Source organism: Porites lutea, chromosome 6, assembly GCF_958299795.1.
Source record: "Porites lutea chromosome 6, jaPorLute2.1, whole genome shotgun sequence".
Classification (NCBI taxonomy): domain Eukaryota; kingdom Metazoa; phylum Cnidaria; class Anthozoa; order Scleractinia; family Poritidae; genus Porites; species Porites lutea.
The window spans coordinates 33,408,813-33,424,851 of record NC_133206.1 but is presented as its reverse complement, the minus strand read 5'-3'; the positions used below and the strand labels follow the sequence as shown (position 1 = coordinate 33,424,851).

The 16,039-nt window shown below is 37.2% G+C and overlaps 2 protein-coding genes across 2 annotated transcripts; one reads left to right on the top strand and one right to left on the bottom strand.

Annotated features, from left to right (window-relative positions):
* Positions 1–246: 246 nt before the first annotated feature.
* On the bottom strand, positions 247–10,222 carry LOC140940390 (sorting and assembly machinery component 50 homolog). The gene is made up of 16 exons (XM_073389358.1): positions 10,186–10,222; positions 8,691–8,756; positions 8,310–8,411; positions 7,789–7,876; positions 6,987–7,093; positions 6,381–6,473; positions 6,045–6,085; positions 5,275–5,362; positions 4,790–4,918; positions 4,233–4,304; positions 3,476–3,559; positions 2,671–2,741; positions 1,477–1,544; positions 1,067–1,213; positions 417–555; positions 247–296 (listed from the first exon to the last, which is right to left on the bottom strand). Exons 1-16 carry the CDS (start codon positions 10,204–10,206, stop codon positions 251–253), a joined length of 1,362 nt encoding a protein of 453 aa, XP_073245459.1. The 5' UTR covers positions 10,207–10,222; the 3' UTR covers positions 247–250.
* A 49-nt stretch (positions 10,223–10,271) lies between these two features.
* LOC140940391 (hsp70-binding protein 1-like) lies at positions 10,272–15,690 on the top strand. The gene is made up of 7 exons (XM_073389359.1): positions 10,272–10,488; positions 10,886–11,069; positions 12,094–12,151; positions 12,769–12,932; positions 13,356–13,511; positions 13,684–13,898; positions 15,530–15,690. The coding sequence occupies exons 1-7, from the start codon at positions 10,360–10,362 to the stop codon at positions 15,614–15,616; spliced, it is 993 nt and encodes a 330-aa protein (XP_073245460.1). The 5' UTR covers positions 10,272–10,359; the 3' UTR covers positions 15,617–15,690.
* Positions 15,691–16,039: the final 349 nt, after the last annotated feature.

Genomic DNA, 16,039 nt, shown 5'->3' with positions numbered 1-16,039 from the left:
TGTTATCAGGGTGATTCTTGGTTTAGTTCCACAGTTTCACTTATAACAGATGCAAAAATAAATCTTGTGCCTGGTTGCTAGTGTAGCCTGCGAGCAGGCTCTTTAGGGGGCTGTGAGGGCGGGGGAGAAAAAGTGCTCCATTTCCCACCTCCAAAGCCTCCGAAAGAGCCTGTTCGCAGGCTATTGCTAGTGACGCAGTTAGACATAGACAGTGTTAAGTGTCTAATGTTCTTAAAAGATAAAGGGTTCTTTAAAGGAAGTTGATTCCAACTCCAACTTGAATTCCATGATTTACACTGAAAAAAAATATGCATTAATTAATAAATGATTTGGTATTAAAAAAAACTCTCAAATAAGCTTACTACCAGGAAAATCTTAAGTAAAATAGACACAAAGGAATTAAATTGCGTCAATACCTGTCTGAACTTTGAGCACCAAATGGAATACAATAATTTAATTCTATTCTTGCGATCCCCAACAAAAACACAAGCCCGGCTCCACATGACCAGCGGACTTTTTCTCTTAACGCATAAAGTCTGTTCCGCCAGGGAACGTCTGAAAAGAAAGTTTGATTTTCTCTAAATAAACAAAAACAGCAATTACTGTGCATTTCATCAAACCTAAAAGTGGCGATTCAGCTCAAGAACTCCAGTCAGGGGAGGGATGACTCTTTTTACGAGTAAAAATATGAGCAAGGGTGTATCAAATAGCTACGTCATGCGAACACAAATTGTATCGAGATTTAAAGTATCATATGATATGGTGCATAAAGTTGTATCAGTATAATACACTAGGCATGAGTACAATATATATTCCCATACATTCGTCCAGTCTCTTAGAGCACTTTCCCAGTTTGATGACGCATCTGAAACGAGGCCTCACTACTTCACTCGGCCTGACCTCGTGACGTACATGTAAATCACAATGGACACAAAGAATTTCGCCTATAGACTAATAAAACCCATACACCAAGATACACCACGCACCTACTGAGACTGGCCACACCTTTATACTATGACAAACATAACGCTGCATGCACTTCTACTCAATAAAATCCATAACATACTTGTGTTTAATGAGATCAGATTGCCACTGTTAAGAAACAAATGCGTCTTGATACGGTCACCCAGGCCACCTCGTCCAGGCCTAAACGGTAAAGGAGTGTAAAGATGGAGGCCTGCTGCCCAGTAAGTATCTGCGCCCAGCGAATCATCTTGGAAATAAAATAATCAGACCAAGAAGAACGTTCAGATAACACAAAGCTGCACGAATACACAATATGGACCACTAGAAAAAGAGTTTCACATAAACATTACCATGATGAAAACCGTGCAGTCCCTAGAGACATGTTTTGTCAGAAGGACTATACGTGGAGTATGAGGAAAAAGACAAACTGTTTGTAGGAGGAATGGTTAGTGAGCGGGGTCGGGCAAACAAACTTAGTTCTAATTTTAAAAACTCTAACTTGAATCTTACCTCCACTTCTCGGCCCAATCCCTTTAAAGTTAAAACCTCTCACGGACAATGGACCACCGAGAAAAAATCTGTAGGGAAATGGAGAAAGAACAGAAATGAAGTAAAGAGGACCATGGCTTCCCTTTCTTATTTGCCGTGAAACCAAACGAGGTTGTATAACGGGGGTGGTCCCTGCAGGAGAGAGAGGAGTGGTCGTTTTAACCGCGAAGTAGCCTGAAACCAGGCTCCCCTCGAGGGGAAGGGGGGACAGGGGAAAGGAACAAAATAACGAAGCGAAAGCGAAGAAAGAGGCAAACCGCGGGGGGGACTGAGAAGGGGTAGGGAAAAGGCGGGCCCGGAACATGTCTCCGCCCTTTCCCACTTTTCGGTCTCCCACTTGGCTCGCTTTGCGCTATTTACAACTTTATTCAGCGTTTTCCCACCGAAGAACTTAGTCCCCGGCTAAAGGGAAAGCGGCACACTGTGATACTAAGCATTTCATAATGATGTCATGATAAATATAATTTGATTCTGATTATCAATGTGCCTGCTATAAACTGTCATTTATGCAGTTTGGACGACTTAAAAAGCTTTTATATTTGTCAAGTTGATTGCTATACTTATCCTCACGAGGCATTTGAATCTTGAAGGAAATAACAAATCATTACTCCAGAAGGTAGCATTTCGTCGAAAAAAAAGCGTTTACTTATAAATAAATGGATAACTTTTTTCGGGCAACAGAAAAGTGGCCGCATTAACAAAGTGGTTGATAGGGTCAACTGTCCGTTATAAAGAGTAGGAAAAAGCCAGTTTCTCATTACAATAACACTGCTTGCTGTATCATGAAGATCGTGAGAATGAAGCAAATAAATGAATGAAGCAAAGGTTCTGATTGTTCAAGTATACCAGCAATGCAGCAATGTCTGTCATCGGACAATTTCCGACTAAAATTGGCCAATATTCGAGGAAACCTTTACTGTGGCCTAACATGATTTCCGAACAAAGTTAATACCAACGACTACCTTTTTGCGGATGCAAAAAAAAAAAATACCTTTAGCGCATGTGAGTGGTCGTATCAACAAAATATAGTTGTCGTGGTGAACATATGGAATAAATCAGTCCATGCGTAACGTGGACCTTTGAAAGTACGCATGCTGGTCTTAGGGTTTGGACTGGCCAGAAACACGGGTGCAGAAGAAAACGCAGTAAACTGACCTGTCATTTATTAGAGAAGGCGCACCAAACAGTGGACGGAGATTTCCACTTTGAAAAGTCCAGGATAATATCTAAACAATACAAAACGCTGGGCTTTAACCTTAACCTTGAACTACACCAATGAAAAACAGGATCCTATATCGCGAGGATTTCTCTCTCTTTTATTTCAGAAACAAAACAATATTAGCCTCTAAGTGGCTCAAATCTCTCACAAAGGATAACATTTTCTCCCAAAACCAATAGTTAGATATACAAACCGTAAACTGCCGCTGATAGGCCCGGGGCGTATTCATCTTCGTAAGGGGTTTTAGGAGGGCTTATAAACGGGTAAGGGCTTATAAGGGCTTATATCCGCGGGTTAAGGGCTTATATCCGCGGGTGCTTAACACGAAATAAAAAAGGCATTTCGAAACAAGCTACAACAGTGCTTATCAAAATAGCTTTTATATTTACTGGTTTTTAATGAAGGGTTCAAACGTCGTAATAAGTCGAATTCTTTTCAATATATTTGGATGGGGGGCTTGTATAACGGAGGGGGTTAAAATCGGACGTTTTTTTTATTATTTGCAGGGTAAATGAACCTTTTACTGGGGGGTGGGGGTGGGGGAGTTAAGATAAGTAATTTATCCGGAGGAAAGCACTATCCACAGTTTGAACAAATGGGACTTGGTGTCAACTGGCAGTCATTGTGCAGTTGGCTTCTTGAACGGGCCTACAATATTGTATTTAGCTTTGACATAGTCTCTTTGAAGCCCTTTTAACATATCGCACAAGATCGTCGTTTGGCAAAACAGCCCACACTTACCACATCTTTGAGAACTTCCACATTTTGTTGGTATTCCAAGCTGTTTTTAAAGAACCTTACATCCCCTCCTAATCCAGCTAATTCCTGAAAGGTGAAATTGAAAATGGAGAATTAGAGATGAATGCTATACTGACTGCACTTTCAAATGAGCAAAAATGGCACAGTGGTGAGAGCATCCCCCGCTTCCCACCAATGTTGCCTGGCTTCAAATCCCGGAACTGACTCCATACGTGACTATACGTTGCTTATTGTTGGTTCTCAGTCCCTCACTCCAAGAAGTTTTTCTCCAGGTACTCTGGTTTTCCATGCACCTCAAAAACCAACACTTTCAAACTCCAATTTGATCTGGAAAGTACAGACACGTTCTTAAAAGAACGCCTAAGTGCTCCGTGGGTAAACAAGTTACAAATTACAATTTACAATGCACTTAAATAAATAAATAATCAATAATTAACGAATTAGAGGTAACACATCCACTAAGTGGTCCTTTGTCTACCTGATTCCTGGTCCAATTGGAATTTGGAAATGTTGGTTAGTTGAGAAGAGTGGAAAACCTGAGTATCCACAGAAAAACCTCTCAGAGCAAAGGACTGAGAACCAACAACAAACTCAACCCACATAAGGCGTCGACATGGGGATTTGAACATGGACCACACTGATGGAAGGCAAGTGTTCTCAGCACTGCGCCACCCTTACTCCCCTTGCACTTTACCTACATGTTTGAGAACCTTAAGAAATATATAAGCATTGCACAAACCTGAGAGAGTTTTAGAAAATACCCTTCAGTTGGAAAAGTTAAGTTATCCCTTTTGTCCATTACAACTGTGTGCTGAAAAAAATGTAAGCAAATAATTGGTTCAATCTTATTCTTAGTGAATTCCATTTCTTTTGCTTTGTTTTATACTTACGTTACTACTTACTTACTTACTTCCAGTTGTCGCCTAGAAGATGACAGAAAGAAAACTGACCCCATATAAAGGATTGTCGAGACACTCTCCTCAAATGTGGTAACTTGGGAGAACAAAACAACCCAAACCCATCCCCTCCTCCCTGCATTCAAAGCTGGGGTGTCTGTTGTTTTCTAAAGGTAGCTGGAACAGCAGCACAACATTGCATGGAGGGCGTAGGGAATAGAAAGCTTTATTTTCTTTTTTTTTTTAAGTTGGCAAAATGCCAGAGAGGCTCTTAAAGGCTAAGTGTCTCAACTAATTTTGTTGCCGATTGGAGACAACCAAGGCACATGTGAAAATAAAAGTTGTAAGAAATATAACCCCCAGCCCCTGTTACACCGCTTCAATAAAAACAAGTTATTACCTTGAGTGAACTCTTCAGTGAATGACCAGCTTGTTCCCGAACAGCAAAGGAAGCATTTTTAGACAACTCTGTTACCTCACGCCACATTCCTTCCCATGAAAAAGAGTGCTGTCCAATGACAGAAGGAAACTGAAATAAAAAGAAAAATATTATTTGAGTCCCCCTGTGTTTTCTCCTTTTTTTACAGCATTCTTCAAATCAACAACACTGGAACCATTCCAAGGCAGAGAGCTTCGGGCTACTAGACCCACATACATGTAACACTTTTTACAAGAGAATTTTTGAAGGAAAAGGAATGCAGATGGTGAAGATGCTGTACACAAGCTTCTAGGCGTTCTTTTTGGGCATTTGTACAGTTGGGATAGCACAAAGAGAACAGAGCAGAAAAAAATGGCGAGGAATTTATGCTTAGCTCCCTACCATGTGAACAAGATGGGAAAAAGAAGACTATTAAATTTCTGCTGGTTCTGGTGGTTACAAGTTACCTGAAAATCCATGACAAGTCCTTGAGTTGCCTCTTGGTAAGAACACATTGGTACATCTGTTGTTGATTTTTGGGCTGCAAAAGTGAAACTAAAAAACATTTTTTTGTTAAAATTATTCTGAGTCGGAAGAAACTCAGTCACTTCCTAGAATTTTAAACAAAAGGTGGCTTTGTTTTTTTAACAGGTGTAATGCACGATGACAAACTTTGTGTCATAACTTTTCGGTTTTACTAGTAGTTTTCCTTTAACAAAATTAGCACTTTAGTGGACCCTACTTTTTAAAGAAAATTTCATCTAATGAAAAATATTCCTGATTTTTTTTTACCGATCAGCTTTTAGTAATATAAAAAGTATGCCGGCCAAATTTCAAAGAAATCGTCGGAGCAGAAGTCTGTAATTACAAAGTCATTCAGAATTCAGCTGTGAAATTATTTTGGGATTTTGCAAACTGATTCCAATTTTGAGAATAGTATTTCCAGTGCCTGCTAATCTAGAAAATCATGTCTTAATTTTCTAACAGAATATTTGTTTTATATTGCAAATTACAAGGTACTTGTACTGTAATTTGTTGGACAGTGTCATGTATGGAAAGTGTTTTTATTTTGTTTTTGTTGTTGTTGTTGTTGTTGTTTATTCCGACCATACAGTGAGCTGTAGCTATCAAATAAATGAGGTGTCTTTTCCTGACTCTTGTGTGTGTCTGCATTGATGTCCATAAGGGTAAAATTCAACTGTGTTTGTTTCACACAAACAAACAGAAAAGGACATACCTTTTTTCTGGTTTCCCTGGAGCAGGCTTAAAGAATGACAGCTGAAAGAAGGAAAGTTCAGATTTAGTTTTACGATAGACTGCTTAACAATACATTATTATCAGTGTTATTTAAGCTGCATGTTACATGCGGGATATGACATTGTGTGGGATACATAGACTCCTTTAATCAAAACTTCCTTCTCAAGGTTTAGTACTCCAATGGAGAAGTTGTCTTTTTTAATTGTCAGAATAACTTAGGTGTACAAAGTAGGTAATGACGTACACAGCAGTGTTGTGTCTCTCAAAAAGTTTAGACAACAGAAGTATTATTGAAATAAAATATTCATATGCTCACTTGATATGACATCCTTGTTCTTGTACCAAATGACAGATCTGCCTTCACCTGTTCTGCTCTGCCAAAAACATTGTTGAGCTGCATTCCAAACAACTGCAAATAATTATTAAGACATGTCATGTTACAACCCACTTTTCCCTTAAAGTACAATTTTACATGTACGTTACCAAATCAGATGTTGGATATCAGCGGGTAAACAGATAACTGGTGACTTATTTTAGAATATTTCATCGGATTTTAGAAAACCATCAGTAAATGTCACCATTATTATTTAATAAACCAGCAAAAAATCCTAACCCTTCTTTATTGAAAATTTCACTTTATTCTAATATGAAAAATTAGACCAATTTTTGCCTTGTAGTCTCTGTTAATATCTGTGAGATTGACCCTTATCCCTGCACAAGTGAGGTCTAAGAGGTTTTTTTGTCCTTCTTCACAGATTCCCTCTACAAAGATCCTACTAAGAGTCACTATGTGGCACGCCACTACAAATTCTAAGAAAGAAAAAACTGTCATAACTGTCCACCAATGGGATGCATAAAATGCGTGCCACTCCAATTTAACAACATTATAAATACAGTGTATTTATTTTATGTTTATGCCTACCATGTTTCCTTCATTGTTGCCAATTTGTGTTCCTGAGCTGCTGGTTAGAAATCTCTTTTCTTGGACTTGAAATGTGACATCATACCCATTAGGACGTGCAGAAGGGCCTTAAACAAAAATCTAATTATTACTTCACAAATCATTATCCCTATCACAATTTTTTCAATAAGTGCTTGGAGTCAGGAACTATGCTTTGAGTTTCAGCTTTCAAGGGCTGTTTAGGGCACTTACAATTAAAAATTCCCAAAAAAAAAATGAGAGTTCAGATTTTCAAAAAATGGTCAGTGTATTTAGATATCCAGTTCTACAACCTTTGAATTTGAAATGGGTTTGAGATATATCTGCCACTTAATTGGAATGTTCTACATCGTGTGGAGATGGGACAACCTTAAAGGCATCCTGTAACATTCATATAAAGATACCATGTGGAGAGATATTTATTTAATTTCGTAAATGGGACAGCATCTTCAAGGCATCTCAGACTTCCCCTTCTCCCTACTAGTGAATGACACTCACAAAAAGGTCAACATAATGAAATAAAATATTCAAAAATTACCACCTAAACCAAGTAAAATTTCTCACTAGAAAAGTTCACTACTTTATGCAAAAATCTTATATTATTATCTTTTTTGTTATTTTCAGCGTCACGTAAACGTAATACTTGATGATTGCATACTGTTTAAAAACATAAGAACTCTAGCATACTTATAATAAAGAAAGTAGCTTTTTCAAAGACAACCATCGAGCTGATATACCTCTTTTAAGGAAACAAAATATAATGCAGAAGTCCTCAATTCTTCACCTGAGCTTGTGTCAATCATTAAATCAATTTCATTAAAGACTCCAAGATTCTGCAGGTTCTCTTTTGCCTCAAAAGCAAGTGCTATAAGCTGAAAAAGTAATAATATATCATTATTATTTAGAGCAAGCATTTTGCAATGAGGCTAAGAAATGTAATTCAAAATTATGTAAGTTATTAGGATCATTTTCACCCTGGATGGTCTGTCTAGTCACTCTGTCCATCCTTCAAGTCTGTTTGTCCAGTCTCTCTCTAAATAAGTTACAGTGGGAAAGCTAGAGGTACATGGGGAGCATAGCAGGCTAGGAAAGAGGTAGAGTTCAAATGGAAGAAGTGAAGTCGATCGAAGCATGAAGTGATGGTTACACAGAAATTGCAATTGTGACAATGGCAAAAGCAAAAACAAGAAATGGTAAAAAAAAATTGCCATAATCAACTCTAACACTGGTTTTATTTGAATTCATATTTATCTTGAAGTTCATGAAAACAGTATTCTGCTTAGACTATCATTAAATTTTTAATACCTCACGGAAATTAGTGGCCTCTAGGATTCGTTTGATTCCAGGAACTAAAATATCCTTTTTTGTTCTCCAATAACCTTCAATATTTACATGCTCTACAAAAGCCTGACAAGAAATAAAGAAAAACTATTAGCATGATCTTTGTAAGTGCCGTCTTTGCTACAGTTGTACCATCGCCAGATAGAAAAAAATATGGGGTATTTTAATGTCTTTTCCAAACATTTGTAGAAACCAGAGGGACAGGTTCCATATAATGCAGAAGGATGTTCAAGATTTAAAGTAGCTTGAACAGTCCTATTTAACGTATTCACAGGCTCATTTCCTAAACAACAACTGGAATCATTAACCATATCCTATGTTAAAATTATCATTTTTACCACTTACTGGTCTGATCAAAAACTCATCCGCTGTTTCTTCAAGATGAGATTTGATGCCATCCTCTGTTCCTTCCTAGTTTTTAAGGTATTTAAATAACGAACAATATCAATCAAATGTCAATGAAATGTAACAGAAAGAAATTTACTCATTGCTGTACAACATCTAAATGTTTCATGCCATCACCCTATTGGGACATGCCAACTCTCCATATTATCTGTGAGTTTTCAGGAAATGACAAAAATCTCCCCAGTCTCACCTGGATAAAAATATATTTTGAGTTTTATTGTACTATATTGTATAGAATTTAGCCCATGATTTTCTCAAAATCCAAAATTTATTTTATTTTAAAGTTGGTAGCATATTTGTGCATCTTCATCAAGTGCTGAAAGAGATTTCTCATCATTAAAGTCATGCAAGGAACTGTTAACAGGTACCTGACATGATTTGGCCATGGGACGGGGTTGATTTATGTGTGAATCAGGGGATCAAGTAGGTTGATAATAGGTAAGGGGGGGTGGTACTGCAAAAGAAACTTTCTCCAGACTTTAGAGTCCCAGAGGTTGGCATCTCTACATTGAGGCCATCTAGATCCACCCCTGAACAGTATCCCTCTCAACACAGCAAAAAAAAAAATGATGCTAGTAATAATAACAGTGACGTACATGTACATGTGCTACATTTTAAAGTTCAAATAGCACCCAATTATCAGTGCTGTCAACTCTCCTGGATAATCCGGGAAGACTCCAGATTTGGACCGTATCTCCTGGTCTCCAGAAATCTCCCAGATAATCCCCAATGTTTGCCATTTCTTCAGTAGACTTTCGACAGTAAAATATCAAATAGCCAGGCTCTCTGTTCACAGGCTGAATTTCAAATATTTTGCATTGTTTGAGCTATTTTAATGTTAACACTGAACGTTTCCTTATACACCCTGACATGCCATTGTAATAATAATGTGATTGGTAAAAAGTATCCAATCAGCTCAAATGTAACAATGCCAACAACATCTTTTTCACGCACTTTGTGTCATCGCAAATTTGTGACGACCGGGTCAATGAGTATTTTTTTTACACAAATGATGTCATATACCATGCGTTATTACGTCATCTACAGTTGTGTATCATCCCTTCCCTATCAATTCTCAACATTTGAAGACGTGGGGAGTTGACGGCACAGCCCTGAAATATTGTAAGTGTGCACTTGAGAACAAGCTTACAAGACGTTTGAAATACTGTAGCTAACAGGATAATGGTCAAAACGGTTTTGAGGATTCCAAGAAAAACTTGTGGCAACTAAGAGAGGAGGTGAAAACTTTCCAGTCAGTTGACAGTCCTACAAGCCCAACAAGTTGTAGCTTCGACTTAACGAGGTATGTTTTCAAATTACGAATAAACTCTTCCGACTATTACCCGGAAAAAACCTATAACAAATTATGCTCTACTACAAATGCAAAAAATTGCAAGAAAAAAAGTCAAAAAAACAATATTGCTTCGGAACTCACCGATTTACTGTCGTCCGCCATCTTGGATTTGAGCCCGTAATTCTAAAGATCAGTGAGTTCACATTAGTACCCAGTCTTCCCAGGGAGTCTTCAAACGCCTGCCGATTTTTTAATAGTTGGATCTCTGCATTGGATTTTTAAAGTGATAGAAAACCGAAGTTCGCAGTGTAACTGATGGCGAATCGTGAATCAGATGGGAGAAGATATCGACACAATTTGCAAGGACTTCTACAGATGGCCGCGGACAATTCTGATGATTCACAAGCCGATACTTCGAGCGTATTCCAAGAAATGAGTGAGGAGGTAAGCTTGCATTGCAAACAATAATATGGCGACGTTTACTGTTGACGGATATCGTTTGTGTTATTTAAATACACCAGAAACTGAACGAAAAGAATGGATAAATGTATGCAAAGTAAAAGCAGAAGAGAATAAAGAAATCTTACCATAAACTTTTGGTTAATATTTTTTGTTATGTTGTGCCACTATGGACCTTCTGTCAAGTCCTAGGTACTTTTCAAGGTGGGCCTGTGGCTATCATAACATCACTCATCCTATGAAAACAAAGTTTAACAAGAAATTGAGTCTAAGTCAAAAATGAGCAGTCACTGAAAACTAATGTCTGCCGAAAAGGGGAGTTGCCAAATAATTCTGAAAAGATTGGACGAGAGCTAAAATAATGTTGTTTTTTTTTTGGAAGAGGAGAGAGTGGCTACAGGAAGCATTATCATCCATAACAGAGGATACCTATGTCAAAAGCATGATGACGCATTTACAAACAATTGACAAACCTGAAACTGACAATGATGATGACATCCTCTCAGAGAAAGAAGATGCTTTTGAGGGACTGGCAGATATTGTGGATAACTTAGACAATGCAAATGGTGGGTTTTGGTTTACAATTTGGGAGCGGGGCGGGGGGGGGGGGGGGTCCATGTTTATTTTGAACAAAGGTAATAAAATTTGAAGGAAAGTCCAAATTGAATTTGGACGTGTATTCATCAGTCCCCAATATGTCTTTTAGGCCTAGAAACCTGCTTGACTATCAGAGTATGATGGTATTATGTTTCGTTCTTTTACAAGAAGAAATAACTCATTCGTGACATATTTTCCAGAAAATTATATTTCATACCTCAGCCCTCAGTCAATAAAAACTATTATGTTAAGACCTGTCTTAGAGCTAAGTTACATAAACAAAGAAATTACCTAGAAATTGCCTATCTTTTACTACCTCAAGTATTGCAATAAGATTTATTCACCTATAACTAGGAAAGCAAACAAAATAAGAATAAGCTATAACAAAATTCTTAAATCTGATTGGCTATCAACTGTCCTGATTTCAGCACTCAGGACAGTGAAATAGGACAGACCTACGCATCATGCCTATGTAATAGGACAGTACGCATCATCGCATGCATACACTTAAATAGCTTTTTTTTTTTCACTGCTAGTGAGAAAACTCTTGGAATTTCTTGTGTTTTAATTGTCAAAAAAAGGCTAGACCATCACAAATTTTTATAGTTACGATTAATTGGTAACAGAACTTTGTGTTGTCCAATTCTGTCTGTAATCATACTCTTGATTAAACAAACTGGACTCCCACTACGTGGTCATCCAATTTTGCTTATCACTTGTATGATTACAGACCAAACTGGACTCCACTCAGTCCTATTACCATTATTTATTGAGATAACTTTTTCATACAAGTATGGTTTTCCAAAAGGATGTCATAAGATTAAAATGTACAAGATATCACCTAAAATCATTGAATATGTAAAAGATTTAAGAGAAGCTAAATAGCACACTTAAAAATATTCACATTTATTGCAGATTGGCTAAGGGAGTTAAAATCCTTTATTTCATGAAATGTTAAGTTTTGTTGACAGAGGTTTATTTTGAGTTTTTCAGACTTTCACAAGATTGGGGGCTTTCATGTTATGATTAAGTGTCTGTCAAGTGAACACAGGTACTGCTGAATTATCAAACTGTCATACTATTGGTTAATTAATTTGTATGATGTTGAAGTACATGTAGGTGTCCGAAAATACAGTTTGGATAATCAAGAGTCTGGATGATCAAAATTAATATATGATTATCTATCAGAAGTTTTTCTCATTACTACTTTTTCAGTTCCACGGAAGATTCCCTAGAAACAATGGCTAAAATTTACTCTTTTCACTCACATGTACAATGCATGCAAAATTGCTCTTAGAAGGGTGGAGCAATAACATGAACATCAAATGCAAAGAAAGAAAAAATAATAATCCTGTCAATGGAGGTCTGGATAAAGGAAGTTACATGTAGACTGTAGTAGACCCCTTTCTGGGGTACAGACAGCAAGTAGTTATGACACATTAATAGTTGATTGATTGATTGATTAAAGTAACTTATACTCAATTTAAATAAAACTTTGACCCCTAGTGCAAGAAAGTACTCTGAATAAATTTAAAAGAGTAATTGAAGAGAAATTATATAATACAACATTAGGACAGTTCTACATACACTGTAAGCATAGCTAGCAGTAGATTCATTCATTAATTTGTTTCATGGAACTTTGTTTTGCTTCTTTTATTTCCCTTGCAGTTCTATAAGGTGGAGAGCAGCTGACACTTTGGCTGTGTGTGTTCAAAATAATCCATACTGTCAAAAAGCTGCACTAGAAATGAACATTCTTCCAATTTTATCTTCACTTCTGGACGCTGATGTTTCAGTAGAAGTTAGGATCAAGTCTTTGTTTGCCATATCAGGTGTGCACTGTGTATTTCAAGGAAATGCAAATACTAGATGATGACACGTCACACAAGATACAATTCAGGCCCCCAGGGGCATTATTCTGTTAGAATCCATTTAGACATGCACTGTAATGTTGCTAGTGCCATAATCCATTATTTACATACGTACATCTGGGTGAAAAGAGACAAAATCGGCAGCAAATTTTCCTGGTTAATTTTTAACGAAACAACAGGATACTCAAACATCAGGTTGAAATAAATATGTCCCATTATCACCCCTTGGTGAAGAAAAAATTTGTTTCAAAGTTTCTTGTCTAAGGAAGCATGATACACCCAGCATTAAGTTGCTAAAATCCATTTATACATCTGAGCAACAATGTTCCTCCACTCTGGAGACCTTGGCTAATAATGTTTGTATTTCCTCATTTTTTCCACTAGGTCTCACAAGAGATTTCCCCCCAGCAGAGGAGGCATTTTTGAAGGCAGATGGGTTTTCACTGTTAATCCGAGCAATGCAGGCAGAAAATGATAAACTGATAACTAAGTCAGCCTTTATGTTGCGGCATATGCTGTTTACTAATCCTTCACATAAAGGTATTTAGCAGCCAGATTCGGACTTTCGTAGTGTCATTACCAGTAATATCACTTTAAAATGTCATTAGGTTACTCACAAAGCTGCAACCCTAATTTAACAGAAAATTAAGTAGTTTGTAAGAGTTTTCACTATCTGATATCATAAAAAGTATCTCCTATTTTCTCTTCTTAGATGCGCTCTTCAAGATGGGATTTATTGAACAATTGGTTGGTCTGTTGCATGCTTCTCAGAAGTCCTCACATGAACATGTCATTGGACTGTTGGTTTATTTTGTGACTGATTATCCACAAGGTATAAAAGAGTGTCACAGACCAGAATTTAATCTGAAGGAACTACTCAAAACAAAAATAGCAGCCATGAAAGAAGACGATCCAGAGAGATATGAGGTAACTTAAAGTTTTTGACACCGTGTATGTCAGTAGTGGTTCTAAGGGAGCTTCCCCTTCCCTCAATATTTGAAAAAAAAAAAAGGCCTACAACATAAAAAAAAAAATGAAGGACCAGGTCCTCCCTTAGCATAAGTTTTGGATGAGTCTAGCCCCCCTTACTTACAGTGTATAGGTCAGGATGCACCACTATGTGTGACTACAGCTGACCATTACTCCCAGGCTGTTGTCCACCAATTGGAACCCTACCTTACATCCTGGGGGGGGGGGGGGGGGCTCTCAGACAAGAGGGACACATCACATCACTTAGGGGTGTAAAATGCAGATTTGGTTCAACTTAGGGTGTCCATGAATGTTTTTAACCATACAGGTATCACAATAGAGTCATAAATAATGAAAATAAAATACATACAGTCAACTCCCGGTAACTTGAACCCTCTATAACGCAAACCTCCTACTAACTCGAAGCAATTTTTATTTCCCTTCAGAACATTTTCTAACATTTTCATTTTATACAGGTTTGAATTATCGGGAGTCAACTGTATATCTTCACAAATAAATCAATTTGCTTCATACATGCACTACAAATTCCCTTCATACTTTCAAATTTGTTTCATATATAAAAAAATATTCAGCCATAATGTTACCTGATCACCTCAGTCTTCAATACAACCAGATCTGCATCATCAGGATTTCACTGAACTTTTGATCCAGAATACAGTTGACTCCCGATAACTCAAACCTTCTAGGGAAATTGAAAAAAAGTTCAAGTTAGGGGGAGTTTGAGTTATCAGGAGTTCAAAGGAAATGGGATGGGCAATGAATGCAAGTAATATAACTTGCACATTTCAAAGCTTGATAAATAGACAGTGCTGGACACTGTGTTTATACTGGACTAACAAAAAAGTAAAGACCAAGAATACATGCATGGTTATTAAAACAATTACAATGTTTCATTTACAGTACACTTTTTTCTAACTTGTTAAGTGCTTAAAGCATGGTCCAAGTTATTGAGGGTTCTAAATGGAAATGATCTGAAGGGAAACAAAAACTACTTCGAGTTGGCGGGAGGTTCAAGTTATCAAAGATTCAAGTTACCAAGGGTAAAATGATAGTAAATGTAGGAAGGAAATCAGGGTGAAATCGATTTTGGTTGGAGTTATATCGCGAGGTTGGAGTTAGCGAGGATTTGAATTATCGAGAGTGAACTGTAATCTAAGTATTCCGCAATATTTAAGTATCGATATTTTTCAAATGCAACAGCGTGGGTATTACAAAGCAGTCTTGATGTTGAATATTAATTTTATTGAACAAGAATTGAATCAAACTTGGTATCAAATAATAACAAATCCATTTGTAATACAAGTCTTGCAACGTTTGTCATGTTAACCTTAAGTATCTTGAGTTGATGTTCATCAACAATGTCAAATAATAGCAGTCAACCATATTTGTTTCCATATGTATGTTTTCCACCACAAGTGAAAAAGTCTGCCCTGAAAAATTATACAGTCGTCTGCCAATGATCTTGTTTTCTGTCAGAAGTTTTATCTTCCACCAGGGAACAGCTGTTAGGTCAACTATAACATATTTGCAATGCTGGTAACTAAATGATTTCAATTTTATTGTTATAGGAGGCGATCCTCAACTGCCAGAAGTTACAAAATATTTGTTTTGACAAAGACAGACAGCCAGATGCTGGAAGTAACTCATTAAGATAAAATATAACACCATACAAAAATATGTAGTAAATATGATAAAAAATAATTTGTGAATAAACTATCTTTTTAATTCACTTGTCATGTGTTGGTATGTGTACAGAGCTTTAAAAATGGAGAAGATCACCCCAGCAGAGCTCCAAGGGTGAAAAATGGCATTCTGCAGAACTTTCCCAACCCTTGGTAATAAACAGGAACATTTAAAATCAAAAAAATTGTGGTAGGGTTTTTTTTTGGAAAATTAATGCTGAATATGGCTGCCAAATGACTTGGAATTTCCATAATTCAGGGCCTGCGCAGCAGTTTTTAAAGTGCAGGGGCCTGTGACTGCCCCTTTTGAAGTGGTGGGGATGGGGGGGGGGGGGGGTGAGAGGCAAATTTGGTTGTTCTCTCTTGGTGGATATTCAGAACTGTCAGATTACTGAA

Excerpts from the sequence above, each read along its gene's own strand:
- LOC140940390 (XM_073389358.1), bottom strand. The coding sequence starts at position 10,206 with ATGGCGGACGACAGTAAATCG. Across the intron at positions 8,757-10,185 it reads TGGCGGACGACAGTAAATCG|GAAGGAACAGAGGATGGCAT; the intron begins GTGAGTTCCGAA and ends CTTAAAAACTAG. Across the intron at positions 556-1,066 it reads TCTGATCTCATTAAACACAA|ACGTTCCCTGGCGGAACAGA; the intron begins GTATGTTATGGA and ends CTTTCTTTTCAG.
- LOC140940391 (XM_073389359.1), top strand. The coding sequence starts at position 10,360 with ATGGCGAATCGTGAATCAGATGGGAGAAGATATCGACACAATTTGCAA. Across the intron at positions 12,152-12,768 it reads TGTCTGTCAAGTGAACACAG|TTCTATAAGGTGGAGAGCAG; the intron begins GTACTGCTGAAT and ends TTTCCCTTGCAG. Across the intron at positions 12,933-13,355 it reads GTCTTTGTTTGCCATATCAG|GTCTCACAAGAGATTTCCCC; the intron begins GTGTGCACTGTG and ends TTTTTCCACTAG.